The following is a 14,612-nucleotide window of genomic DNA, read 5'->3' as shown; positions in this document are numbered from 1 at the left end:
TTACAGAAAGAGTTTTCATCAGCAGAAAAGATTATAGTTCTATCAAGCATTAACTATGTGGACTACAGAGAGGCACTGAGAGTTCTTGGGTGATCTCAGCCTCTAAAGTCCATTTCCTTGACTCAAAAGTATTAGTGATATTTTTTGTTTTGGTGCCAGGCTTCAAGGACTAGAGGGTGTGTTTGCTTCTGGGTTCATCTTCTCCACTCTCTGGAATGCCACCTTAGTCTGGGAGGCTGCCAAGATGGCCCTTGCAGGTCCACCCAATGTGAACTGTTCCTTCTACTCTCTGCTGGACCCACTTCTGGTTGTATTTTCTGCAATCTCTTCAATTTCCTGCCTTCTAGAAAAGTGATAGGCTCTAATGTAGCTTTCACCTGCCTGGTATAGACATTTGCAAAACAAATCCAGTCACCATGGGGAAGGGAGCTTAATGCTGTTTATAGGTGCTCATCATCTTTCTATCTGATCACTTTTTCTGTCTTAGGAAAGGGCTTGTCTTGCTCAGTTTTTCCTGCAACTTCTTTTCCTCCTTGTATTACTTTCTTATGTTACGGTTTTGTTATGATTAGCAGTAACTGTTATATCTCCTAGACTTATGCTTTCAATAGAGTTGCCAACAGATCTGCATGCATGTTCACCAGGTTTTATAATAATGCAAGTCCCTGTACTGATACTTTTGAGAAGAGATCTGTGTAAAATCATAAAGAGGATAAAGAGTGCATTATTCCTCTCATGTCGCATTTACCAGGGCAGGCGATTTCTTAGTTTGTACAGAACTTCTTATCTGGAAAGGCTCTAACCCCAGGATTATTTTTCAACATAATTGAGTCAGGAAATCCTTATTGATCACTTCGCAGTTTTTAAACACAAAACCTTTGGAAACTCCCTCTTCCTCTGGCTTCTAGAACTCCTAGGTAACCTGTGAACTTCCCAAGGTTACTTTGACAGCTCTTCTTCCTAGCCTACATGCTCCGTGAATGCAAATATAGACATTTCCCAGGCTTCTCTAAACTCTCTGCCAAAAACAACTTATCTACCCTTGTTCGTGACTTTTTACCTCTCACTGATACTTCCTGATCTTCCCCTCTCCTGCCTCTAGACTTGTGCTGTCCAATAAGAAAGCCACTAGCTGGGGATCCCTGGGTGGCTCAGCGGTTTAGCGCCTGCCTTCAGCCCAGGGCGTGATCCTGGAGTCCCGGGATCGAGTCCCACATCGGGCTCCCTGCATGGAGCCTACTTCTCCCTCTGCCTGTGTCTCTGCCTTTCTCTCTCTCTCTCTCTCTGTCTCTCATGAATAAATAAATAAAATCTTTGGGGAAAAAAAAAAAGAAAGAAAGAAAGCCACTAGCCACTGGTGAGAACCTGAAACATGGCTAGTCCCAATGGAGGTGTACCGCCAGTATGCAACAGAAATACTATATACATATACACATACACCCATATATATGTGTGTGCATGTGTGAAATAGTATTGATTAAATGTAGAAGTAAAAATATTTTGGATATAATAGGTTAAATAAAATATGTCACTAAAACTAATTTCACCTCTGTTTATCTTTTCTGAAATTCTACCCCCTAGAAAGTTTAATGTTACATATTTGGCTTACTTTACATTTGTACTGGACAACACTGCACTAGACCAGAAATTCAAACTGACCATTTAAATCGAACACAGTAGAAACTGAAACCAATCTATTCCAGACCCTCAAGCCTGCTCACTGTTATTATGGAATAAACATCGGTTGGCATGAGACAGATAGGTTGTGTAACATCAGCTGCTGTTGTTAAGGAAAAGGTAAGATGAAGGAACTAACTCTAGGATAAATTACTCATGAACCGGGTGACAGGATGAGTCTGGTAATTGTCAACCTTGCTCCTGGGCAGCTGTAATGGGAATGTATGTAGGACTGGGAAATAACACTATAAGATTTTGACTAGAAAGGCACAGTAGCAATTAGGAATGAAAACAACTGGGGATTTGCCAAAATAGTGGATAATGTTTATATGGATTTGGAGTAAAAAATGTTAGCAGTTACACATTGTGACACTCACAGCAGGTACTGTTAACCAAACAAATATGCCAAATATTTTCTTGCATGATCTTGGGTGATAGAATCTTCCTCTTCACCTAGCTCCAAATCTGGAGTCATTTTTGACTCAACCCTTTCCTTAGTCCTCATACCCAACCACTACACCAAGCCCAGTTTATTCTACTGATACTCACTCACCACATCCACATTTATTTCCTCCTTAAAGAAAACCAGAGAGGGGTGCCTGGGTGGCTCAGTTGGTTATGTGTCCTCCTTGACTTGGGCTCAGGTCATGATCTCAGGGTTGTGAAACTGAGCCCTGAATGGGGCTCTGCGCTGAGTGTTGAGCCGGGTTAAGACTCTCTCTCTCTCTCTCTCTCTCTCCCTCTGCCCCCCCATCCCCTCTCATGCGTACGCTCTCTCTAAAAACAAAACAAAACAAAACAACAGAAAGGAGACATGGGTCCATATGCTGCCTCCACAGTCCCAAGAGGGAGAGCTTAGGATTAGGGCTGCCTCTATATCATGACAGAGTAACTTACAAAAAACAATATCCTGTTCTTTACAGTTATTCTCTGGTAGAAATAACAGGTAGTTAGGAAGGCAAATAGGCAAGATGGAGAGGCCCTCAAGAGACCTTGAGATGAGGAGGAAAGAAAGGGTCTAGGGCTAAAAAACCCTTGTTTTCTTTCTTGGCTTTTCTCTTTCCTGTCCCCTCCCTCTAATAATTTTTATTGCCTTCTTTTTCTAGCACATATAAGCTGTGGGTGGGTGAACAGAGTTTCATCACTTTACATAGCAGAATACAATTCCTAAGTGATTTTTGGGTTATCCATTGGCTTGCCTTAGAAGAAATGATTCAGAATTGCATGTGCAGCTGGCATGTATGTCAATTAAACCATAAACCTTAATAAATTTTAAAACTTTGAGTAGCCTAGAAATTCTCTTTTTAAACTGGCAGTTGTCTCCGCATATGTTATATTTCAGACACTGTATTATGCTACTTAATTTTTACAGTTTAATTTTTTTAAGGCTATACTGACAGCATGTTAGGTTGGGCAAGTCTTGTTCAAGACCAGAATGTATAGATATATAAAGGTCTATGTGCAGAAACTCTCCTACCTGTGTATTGACTAAAGGCAAAGAAAATTTGATGCACAGATTTTTTTGTTAGAGAAAATATGTCTTTAAATTGGTCCTTTGCTATTACAGTTAAGACTGTCAGGTTGTAGTCTAGTTGTTGTTTCAGTCAGCTCCTTTGCTGTTGAGTTCATGCCTCTATTTTGTTATTTAAGTGCTAAGTAAATAATATATTAAGTAGAATTATGAATGCCAGTGATTATTTATGCACTGTACATTTTTAAAATCAATTCAAACTACAGAGCAATTATTTAACTAAGTATGTTTTAATTCTTTAAGAAAAATTCGATCTCCAACTTTTCTGCAGCATAAACCATGCTAACACATAGCTCAACTGCAGCCACGACCCAACAAGTAGGCAGTTTTGTGTGTCCAAATACCCCTCATCAGTGAAACTTTATTGTTATGTAAGTTTCTTTTCAGCCTCCATCTACCTAATTTGGACTAAACCATAAAGTCAACCATACCTTTACAGTCAATCATACCTTTACCGCACCATTCTCGTGAATGGTGATGCAGTTATCTGCATCTTCTGAGAGCTGGTACAAGGCTTGAACTGTTGCTCGATGTACGTTGGCATCATTTGATTTCAGATAACGCACTAATGGAGCCACTGCTTTGTACTCGCCAAAGGCCACTCTATTTCTGCCCCACATACAGCAACGTGAAATAGCTTCTGCTAGATGACGCCTCAGTTTATCATTATTCTGCACAAAGGAAATGAATTGTGGTATATGTATTGCAATGGACCTGTGAGGTCATGTTTCTGTGCTAGATGTTTATTACCCAATAAAATGCCAATGAGTCAAGGGAAAAAGGCTAGCAGGCTGGTCAGATGGTGTCTTGAAGGAAATTAGTATTCTCCTGGTCCCCCATGGGCCAAGGTTCAATCCTGAGTTTTCTTTTTATGGCTTTAAATTTTTTTAAATTTCTTTTTGCTGACTACTGAATGTAGTCAATACACTCAAAAGTGATCAAGTGTCTGGCATTTATTATTTGCTCAAGGATTTATTCCTTTTTGAGCAAGTGCTTTAGTTAAAAAAATAGTTAAAGAATATTGGGCATTCTTACGGGGGGCATTTCACTTTACTGGGATAGGTGATTAACTTTATACCTTTACCCTAGGAATACTTCTACATCAGTAATACACCTTGGTCCCCAAGAGGGAGAAGACAATGCAGCAATGACATGTTTCAGTCTGCCACATTTCTTTCTCTATCCTTTATCCAGACTATATTCTTCTTCTTCTATGTATACTTACTCCTACAGGTATAATATAACTAAACAGGATATAGTTTTCTGTTTATTATATTTTTCTCCTTATTGAGGCAACAACTTGATGTCCTTAAGTGAATTTGGAACTCAGTGTTAGGCTGGCCCTAAAAAGTCTTCTAAACCAAGCATCCTTCCAGTGATGGAATTTTTGCTCTGAGATTTTCCTGCCAAGAGGTAGCCCAAGCTATGCTCAAATACTTCTGGTCATGGTGAAGTCATTATCTCCCAAGGCTGCTTATTCTATCTGGCACAGCCCTGAATAAATAATACAGTGGTTGCCAGAGTCTTCCAGCCCAAGAATGCCATCGATCCAAGCTTTTAAGCCTGGGGAGGAGCATTTATCTTCTTAAGTTGGCATGAACAATTATCTTAAAGATAATGATAATGATGGTGGGGATAGAAGATGATAGCTAATACTTCTACAATAACATTTATGTTTGCTACCACTTTACTTCCCAGTAATAAATAAAAAACAGCCTCTATTTTATAAGGATCTTGCACATAAAATTACACAGTTTGAATACACTTTTGCATTGATTAGTCTCAGAGAAATTAAATGAGGTGACTCAAAATCTCATACTTCATAGGTGATGGATATTAAGCTTGAATCCAGGTCTCTGGACTTTAAGCTTATTTTTTTTTATTATTCCATGATATTTTATGACAATACACACTGAATATAAAAGGATGTTGTTACTTACTGTATTTGCTAGTTTGGACAATAAAGGGACAACTCCAAGATCTGTAATAGCAGCTAAATTTTCTTGATCTTTTGCAATGTTGGTAATAGCAGCACATACACTTGCCAAAACTTCTTTATTATCTGATTTCAGTAAATTGACAATAAGTTCCAAACCACCAACAAAGCAACGAACCATTTCTCCAGCATCCTAGAGAACAATTAAAAACAAAAGATGTTACCAAAAATAATCTTATGATTAATAGTTTTTTAAAAAGTAGAAAGTAATGATAAGGCTGTGAGGTACACTTTTGGCATAAAAAACAAATTCAGTTTATTTCCTTATTATACATATTTCTATGTATGTAAGTATATGTATAATTACACACACAATTCAGTTTCAACAAATATTAATTGAACAACTACTATGTGAGTTACCATGCTAACTACTGGGGATATAGAAGTTAGTAAAATACAGTGGAGTCTTATTATTTGCAGTAGCTGTATTTTATAAAGACATCACAAAAATTGAATTCGTAAATATTGAACCATTGTTTCTAGGGGAAATGCAGCATTAGCTTCCTACACACTTCTGGTCACAATTTTGTCAACTGATCAGTATATAACCTTGTTTTATGTGTGTTTCTGCTTAAAGATTTCTTGTTTCATAAATTGTTAATTCATTAATGTTGAATTTGTAGACACTACACTGTAAGTCATGCCAGAGGGAAGCTTATCTAACACACAAATTTTTTCCCTAAGGCACATCACAGCCTTCTGATGCTTAGGAAGACCAGAGAGCACTGAGGGGGTACTACAATGGCAGCCATGACAAAAAGTGAAATCACCAACAAAACCAACAAAGATATGAAAAATGTGCCATTGAGTAGACTACAAAATGGATGCTTATTAATAAATAGTATGAGAGCTAAGACAAGAAGGCAGAGTGTCATCTTGTTCAACCCCAGCTGAGAATATGCATTTTAGGTGACTCAAATTTTTCACCTCTCTGTGTATGTCCAAGAATGACCACAGAAGTGTTCTAAATATTGATTTGAGGGTTACATTTTAGCAAGTAAGCAAAAATTCCCAAACTGAATTTGTGAAGAATATAGATTAACTGTGTATACCTTTTTGCCATTGTATTACTTGCAATCCAGTGGGGAGTAGGGACATTAAGAAGTATAATGGAGACACCTAGGTGGCTCAGTCTGTTAAACAACCAACTCTTGGGCAGCCGGGGTGGCTCAGCAGTTTAGTGCTGCCTTCAGCCTAGGGTGTGATCCTGGAGACTGACCCGGGATCGAGTCCCATGTCGGGCTCTCTGCATGGAGCCTGCTTCTCCCTCTGCCTGTGTCTCTGCCTCTCTCTCCCTCTCTCTGGTCTCTCATATATAAATAAATAAAATCTTAAAAACAACAACAACAACACAACCAACTCTTGGTTTTGGCTCACATCATGATCTCAGGGTCCTGAAAGAGAGAGCCCTGTGTGGGGCTTTGTGTTCAGTGGGTAGTCTTCTTGAAGTTTCTCTCCCTCTGCCCCTTCCCCCAATTCTCTCTAAAATAAGCAAATAAAAAAAAAGGAATAATTATAATGAATAGCACTAAGGGGAAAGATTCAAGGACTGCCACCAAAAGGATGTTTATTAACTAAGTCTAAAAGATGAGGAGTTAACCAGTGTGAAAGGGATTCAGGGTGGAGGAATCATCATGAAACAGAGTGAGAGGAGGTGCCTTTTTTTTAAAGTGCAAAATAGAGCATAAACTTACTAAGATCTTGAAGGGTCTTTATTGTGAGCTTTGGTAGAGAACATGGAGTTCATTTTAAAGGTGCAAGAAAGCCACTCAAAAGGTTTGAGTGTGTGTTGGTGGGAGGGTGGGGAGTGGGGAAGAGGATTTTATCAATTTTGTTTCACAGTAGACCTCTCTGGATTACAGAGTTGAGGTTAGGGCAAAGCCTGGTGCTGGAAACTCAGGCTATTTCACTTCACTAGGTTCAGGTAAGAGGTGGTGGCAGTTTGGATGCAGGTGATGATCTAGCTCTGGAGGAAGGAGTGTGGGTTTGTGAGTGTTGACTGGTGAAGATAAGGACCAGGGACTCAATAATGATTTCCCTGCTCCTAGCTTTACCTAATTGCGTTAATGTTGGGAAGGCAGGGTATTGTTTTGTTTTCTAGAGGTGAGAAAGGATGGTACTTGATATTAGTGGCCTGATTTGAATGAAGTGCCTATGAGACATTTATGTGGAGACATCAGAAGTCAGCTGGATATACTGGTGTTTGGAGCTCAGGGAAGAAAACCAGGCTGGAGTTGTAGATTGGGAAGGCGTCAGCATGAAGTCTGTAACTGAGATAATGTGTGTGAGAGGTGGGGGGTGAGGGATGAGGGCTCTCTGTACCAGAGCCTAGAGAATGGACAGGAAAAGAATTTGTCAGAGGAGCCTGAAAACAGATAGTTGCATGGAAATCTTCACCTCCCCTGATGCATGGCAGTGCCTGTGTGATGACCAATTATTTGGCTCCATGGCTTTCTCAGGTAACAGAAATGAATACTTTTGGAGGGCCAATTACATATTGGAAACTTTGCATAAATTATCTCAGTTAAACTTTGTAATAACCATGGAAAGTAGATATTATTTCCATTTTATTTATTTTTATTTTTTTCTTTTTCTTTTTTAAATTTTTTATTTATTTATGATAGTCACAGAGAGAGAGAGAGAGAGGCAGAGACATAGGCAGAGGGAGAAGCAGGCTCCATGCACCGGGAGCCCGACGTGGGATTTGATCCTGGGTCTCCAGGATCGCGCCCTGGGCCAAAGGCAGGCGCCAAACCACTGTGCCACCTAGGGATCCCTTTTTTTAAAAAAATTTTTTATTTATTTATGACACTCACACACACACACAGAGAGAGAGAGGCAGAGGGAGAAATTATTTCCATTTTAGATTTCAAAGATGTTTAGATTTCATAAACTAGACTGTATCCCTCAAGGGGCCATGTTCTAGTTATCTTGGTGAAATTTATAATCATAAACCTGAACATCCCATCCCCATATCCCCCAAATTCTTCTGTAAGGATAAAATCCCTGTGGCATGTGTGCCCCTGGCTTCCCTGTCTCACCTTCTCTGCCTTGATTTCCCTTTTCAACACGCCCCGCCCCATGCAAGCCCTAAGCCAGTACCTAATGCCAATAATTAATAATCAGAATCCTGACACTCATTTTCTGAGAATGGGGTTCATTAAGTCTGGGGTGGGGCGTATAATTTTTTTTTAATTTTAGAAATCTCTCCTGTGATTCTAAACTTCAGTCAGTATTGAAAATACTGCTTGTGCAGGACCTTCAAGTTATTGTCCTCAAACATGCTATGTGCATGTCTCTGTCTTTGTGTATGGCTTTTTTTTTTAATTTTTTTTTATTTATTTATGATAGTCACAGAGAGAGAGGGGGGCAGAGACACAGGCACAGGGAGAAGCAGGCTCCATGCACCGGGAGCCCGACGTGGGATTCGATCCCGGGTCTCCAGGATCGTGCCCTGGGCCAAAGGCAGGCACCAAACCGCTGTGCCACCCAGGGATCCCGTGTATGGCTTTTTTGTCTATTTTCTGACTAGCTTGGAACTTTCCATGTGGTCTCAGCTGCTGACTAAGGTATCATTCTCTTCAGGGAGCTTTCCTGAACTTTGAGTTTGGGTTAAGCTGCTCTTAGTATAATACCTGGTTCTTCTATATTAGAGCACTTACTATTTTCTGCAGTAGTGGCTTATTTGCCTTTGACCTAGAACATAAGTTCCAGGAGGACAGGGGCTCCTTCTGTCTTGTTTATTGCTCTAGGCCCAATTTCTGTGAAGGTTTCTCTGCCAGTTTCTAGAAACCCCATTGAATTAATTTGCAAACTCATAGCTACATAAGGAAGCTTTCACTGAGGACATAAACCAAACTGAACTTCTAGTTATTGGTGAAGGAAGGACCCCAGTCAGGTCCTCCCCAGGTGTAAGTGGAAAGTATCTTTTCCACATCATGTTGCCTCTCCTGATTGCTGTGGGAAGTGTGTGAGCAGTATTACTGGCCTTGTTCCCAGTACCACACTTAAATACAATTTCTGCTAGGACATATGTTCACATTCTGATGTATTAATAAAATTATTTTGAAAATATTTGCCATTTTCCCTAAAATTCTATAAGAAAGCCTTTTATATAAGACAAAAGAAATGACTATACTTTGAATTGTATTCTACATTGCCACCTTCTCACTTCTATGCACTAGGATGCAACCACATTGAAAGATTAAAGTGTTAATTTACTAACCTTCAGTCAAATACACTACATAATTTAATCCAAATTTCCCCTTTGAAGCACTTAGTAGTAGTAGTAGTAGTAGTTGTTGTAGTACTACTTCTAAGGAAAACCTTAGAGAAGTGAATTAGTATGTGGAAAGTGAGATGATAAATGGCACAGTGTGTCTGAATCCATGTCTGCTTGACTCCAAAGCCACTCAACAATACTGCTGTTATGTAAACCCCTACCACACACGTGGTCTGGATGAAATAAATTCATAATCCTAACCACATACTTGGTCCAGATGTACATGTAAACTCAAAAGCAAAAACAATGGCTCTCAGAATTTCAGGGAACTTCAAAAGTGTAGCCCCAAAACTTCAAGTGACATTATGTGTATCAATAAGCTAATTTACTTGTCAATTATGAAGTTATAGAACAATTCTTTTTCTCTAGAAAGACTAGAGGATTATCAGGAAGATGATGGTGGCATAGTTTTTTAATCTTCCTAAAGAAACAGAGAAATTAGTGGCAGCAAAACAAAAATACAGAAACTCTAGATGACAAGGTATCTTCAAAGATCCCCAAGAATACACAGATTGGGACAAACTACCAAAACTACATGCTGTAAGAAACCAGAAATCTACAGAGAGAAGGCAGAAGGACTTGTGAAGGCCCTAGAACCAGGGAGTCCAGGCTGCCACCAGGTCTCACTGGAAAGCTCTGGAAAGCTCAGGAGCAGCCCCAATGGACTTTCTGGGCTCTGATTAATAGATAAGACCAACATGTCTCCAGGTCTGACAGTGCTGTAGCATTCTGTGGTCTGAGTTCTGTGAATCCATAATACCAACAATTGAAAGTAGTGGTTAAAGTCCTGTACTAAGGAAGAACTACTGGGAGTTGCATCCAAACAGGAAGACAGGGATAATGGGATGAAGGAATGATACAGTCCAGGTAAAAAGGGGTGAGGGGAAGCAAAGGAGCCTGAGTCTCCTCTCCATCACTTGGAAAATAAGAGGAGTGAGATCTTGAGAAGCATGAAATTAGAAAAACAACTCTGGTCCACACTTCCCTCCTAAAACACCATGAAAACTCATTTCACTTAAAACTGAGCAAAACAAAAAGATTACAGTCAATTCCATATGGAGTTAATATAAGAAAAAGAATGAGCTGAAAGAAAATCACAGAAGCAATGAAAAAATACCAATTAGAATTATCAAAGCTCATGAATTAGGTGATTAGTAAAAAACCAATCTTAAAGGCAGGTGTAACCTATCTGCAAAGGATTAGAAATGAAAGAAAAAGTCATTTTGAAAATGAAGAGTAAACTAGAAGGAATGCAAAAACAAAAACAAAAAAAACTAGAAGGAATGCAAAAATGAATATACATAATAGGTAATATCTTTAAATAAACAGAATATGTGAAGAGTCTAAAATGATGGGGGGAAAGCTAACAAAAACTTCAGGAGACTAGGCAGAGAAAATAACACACACATAGTAAGTCCTGAAGAAGGAAACAAAACATAATAATAGAGAAAATTTTTAAAACTATGATTTAAGAAACCTGAAATAAATAGAATCTGAGAGTATATTGGAAAGTCACCATATACACCTGGGAAAATTGGCCCAAAATGTGCTAACATAGAGAAATATTCTAGTACAACTGCTGGACTTTAATAAAAAAGAAAAAAAAATTATTTGGTCATCTAAGCAAAAAGACCAGGTCACTTCTAAGGGAAAGAATAAGATATTATCTTTAGCCTTTTCAGTAGTGATGTTTTTATGCTGAGGGAAAGAGAATAACATATGCAGACTATCTCAAGAGAAAATGTGAATCAATGTTTTAATATCCAGCCAAAATGACCTTCAAGTATAAAACTGTTATAAATGTGGAAGACTCCAGGGAATGTGAACACAGGCCCTTCTGAGGAATCGACTTGAGACTGACAGATCTCCAAAAAGACTAGAAAGACATTGACAAAAGGATGGAAGGTTTCTTAAAATGCTCTAAGGCTTCATTTCCTTCAGGATGAGGTTTAAGTCATTAGCATGATTCAAGTGTTTTCCCAGTCTGGCTCAACCTTACCTTCTGGTCTTTTTTTTTTTTTTTTTTTTTTTATTATTTTTTTTTTATTTTATTACCTTCTGGTCTTACTTCTAAGTGTATACTTTTGTATAAACTATTTTGCAGCCTCTAGGCTTACTAGTGTTCCCTAAAGTGCCATGTTCTTTTACATTTGTGCCTATGTCACTTTCTTTACCTGGATGCCCTTCTAAGCTCCCAGAAAATCCTACTCAGCCCTGAAAAGTGACTCCTTTTAATAGCAGCTTAAATAATATTTCCCCCATAAAATCCACCCCCTCCCCTTCTTAGTATGGTACTCCTACCCTCCACATTTCTGAAGCTGCTTTCCTCTCAAATCCATTCCTTCATTCTCCCATATTTGCCACAACTTGATTTTGCTTGAGTGTCTAACTGTCACACAGAAGCACTTGGAGAAAGTGCTTCTATGCCTCAGAGGTAATTCTTGACTGGCCTAAGCCTATCATGGAAGTCTCATTCCCTTGACCATTATTTGTTTAGGGCTGGGCTAGATATGGCCCAGTTATGATCAGTGAGTTCTGAGATAATGTCACCCAGGAATCCTCTGGAAGTTTTCCTGTTTATAATAATCATCACAGGTCATATTGAGAATGACAGAGCCTGGAATCAACCAGGCCTAAAATCCACTTTGGCCATTTAAAACCAATGGCATTTGTAGCAACAGTTTTCATTCTATTGTAATGATTTTCTTTTTTTTTTTTTTTAATTTTTATTTATTTATGATAGTCACAGAGAGAGAGAGAGAGAGAGGCAGAGACACAGGCAGAGGGAGAAGCAGGCTCCATGCACCGGGAGCCCGACGTGGGATTCGATTCCGGGTCTCCAGGATCGTGCCCTGGGCCAAAGGCAGGCGCCAAACCGCTGCGCCACCCAGGGATCCCTTGTAATGATTTTCTAATGGGTCCTTTCCCCGTTATTTGTGAGCTCTTTAAGAACAGAGCTGTCTGGTCTTGTTCTTTGTTTCTCATTTGGAATGTGGTCTAATGTCTGTCACAGAGTAGACTTTCTTTTAAGAAAATTATTTATTTATTCATGAAAGACAGAGAGAGAGAGAGAGAGAGAGAGAGAGAGAGAGAGAGGCAGAGGGAGAAGCAGGCTCCCTGGGGGAATCTGATGTGGAACTTGATCCCAGGACCCCAGGGCATGACCTGAGCCAAAGGCCTGAGCCACTCAGGTGCCCCTCACACAGGAGACTTCCAATAAATGTTTGACGAATTGTGAAAAAAATAAAAATAATGAGGGAACTATGACTTTAGGATACTTAGCCACAGTCACAAATACTAAAAAGCAAAGACCATTAATTATGTATTGATAGTATAACTATGTAAAAGTAATCTAAGTGGGTAAGACCAATTCAACCTCACAGTCTTCCTGGTTGTCTTGCTGCTTTATCAGTAGAGACAGTGAGTCACAGCGCTGGGGCCATACTGGAAGAAATAACAAAAGTGATCACATCTGCTTCTGCTCCAAGAACTTCCTAAGGTGCATGGTATGAGATAGAGGGAGCCAAAATCTCAATGAGATCATGGGCATGGCTCACCAAGGTCTTATAATGTTTACAATCTGTGGGACAGTGAAATGTTAGACTCAAGCCTACAGGTCCTGCCAAAGTTTGTTTATTTGCTTGGAAGGTGAGATTTCTCTCTCTCTCTCTCTCTCTCTCTCTTTTTCCCTTTTAGGTTTAAAGATTCTAAACATACGACATCTTGACTCACATAGTTTCTATGGAAAGGGAGACAGTATATTTGAGAATGGAAAAAGTAATTATTCTGCCAAAACTGTCTTTCACTAATGCTAAACAACTGGGCAAATTTAACACATTTTCCACCTTCTCACATATCTTAAAAACTAGGCCTTGCCAACTCGCCACTGGTGTGATATTGGTTGTGCACAATTCACATTTTCATCTGTCATGCAAAAACCCCCAATTAGAATAATAATAGTAATAACAATGAAAACAGTCTAGCTTTTTGCAGTTTACAAAGGATTTCCACAAAGCTATCTCCTTTGATCCTCACAGCTCTGCCTTTGGGAGGCATGATACACCTCCCCCCCTTTTATAAGATGGGAAGGGTCAAGGTTCATGAATAGTTAGTGACAAAACTAAAAATCCACTTTATGTTTCCTGATTTCTCATTTCTGCTATACGCTGTGTGCTTAGACCAGAAAATGCCAACAATTATATCTACCAGATTAGACCTAGTTATAAACAGTGAGAAGAGTCTTCACAATTTAGAGGATTAAAAATTCCAAAGAGATGAAGCTACTTTGCCAATGACAGTCCATAAGACAAACAAAACAGTAATTGAAAGAGAGAATATGAAACACCTTTATAATGCTATTAAAGCTTGAATGTGTAATCAAGCAGGAAAAAGTGTCAAGTTCAAATTAACCGAAGTTAAGTCAAATACACAAAATAGGACGAAAAATGTAAAGTAACAAAATACTTTTGGTTAAAATTCAACTAATAGGAAAATATTAAGGTGTTATTTACAGATTAATGAATAAAACAGAAAATTGGATGTTTGGGCATAGAGCAATTATACTAATGGGTATGAAATTCCTTCTCTTGCCTCCAGCGAAAAGAACTGGCAGTTTTCTGATGAGGTGAGATATACATAATGCAACTTTAAAGCACATACAAGGCAAGCATAACATGACTTAAGAACAAAAATTTTTAACCAGAAGGGCTATAAAAATACTGTTTTATGCCATACAGAAACCATACAATGCATAATACAGTATTTGAAAAAGATTTAAAAATAGCACATTGCATATAAAAAATTCCAAAAATGCTACTTTCACATTAGAACAGCATGTCAGAGAAACCAAAACTGAACAGGCAAATCTTGTCCTAAAAGTATATTCATTACATCAAATGCTTTAAAAATTTTAAATACAACATATATACACAAGGAGAACAGGCTGTTTGTGTCGCTCTGTCACACAGTAAGATCCTTGTTCTGTTTCTAGGAGTTAACAAGTCCAACAGCTAAAAAAAATTTACTGATTTAGAACTACCTTCAACTTTCAAATGCAGTTCTTCAAAAATCAAGGTGAGGATATCAGTTATTACCTTTTCTTTTCATTCTAAACTGAAGTAAAAGTA

The 14,612-nt window shown here is 38.7% G+C and overlaps 1 protein-coding gene and 1 long non-coding RNA gene across 17 annotated transcripts in view; one reads left to right on the top strand and one right to left on the bottom strand.

Annotated features, from left to right (window-relative positions):
* LOC144309457 (outer dynein arm-docking complex subunit 2-like) overlaps positions 1-14,612 on the bottom strand; it is a 271,308-nt gene that overhangs the window by 93,554 nt on the left and 163,142 nt on the right. For 15 of the 16 annotated variants that reach the window (XR_013375451.1, XM_077890518.1, XM_077890512.1 and 12 more), the window contains 2 exons: positions 5,149-5,337; positions 3,658-3,879 (listed from right to left, as the gene is read on the bottom strand). Coding sequence is in view for 15 of the 16 variants with exons in the window: in XM_077890518.1 (XP_077746644.1) it covers positions 3,658-3,879; positions 5,149-5,337 (411 nt within the window). In the remaining variant the exon portion in view is untranslated. Of the gene's footprint in view, positions 1-3,657; positions 3,880-5,148; positions 5,338-12,862; positions 12,931-14,612 lie in introns of those variants that run through there. The other variant, XM_077890523.1, reaches the window with a different exon arrangement.
* Positions 1-14,612, top strand: part of LOC144309462 (uncharacterized) — a 186,917-nt gene that overhangs the window by 115,363 nt on the left and 56,942 nt on the right. The gene's annotated exons all lie outside the window — the stretch shown is intronic.

The sequence above is a fragment of the Canis aureus genome, unplaced genomic scaffold, assembly GCF_053574225.1.
Source record: "Canis aureus isolate CA01 unplaced genomic scaffold, VMU_Caureus_v.1.0 NW_027326411.1_RagTag, whole genome shotgun sequence".
NCBI classification, from domain to species: Eukaryota; Metazoa; Chordata; class Mammalia; order Carnivora; family Canidae; genus Canis; species Canis aureus.
Note: the sequence above shows the minus strand (reverse complement) of the source record. Positions and strands in the feature narration are given on the sequence as shown.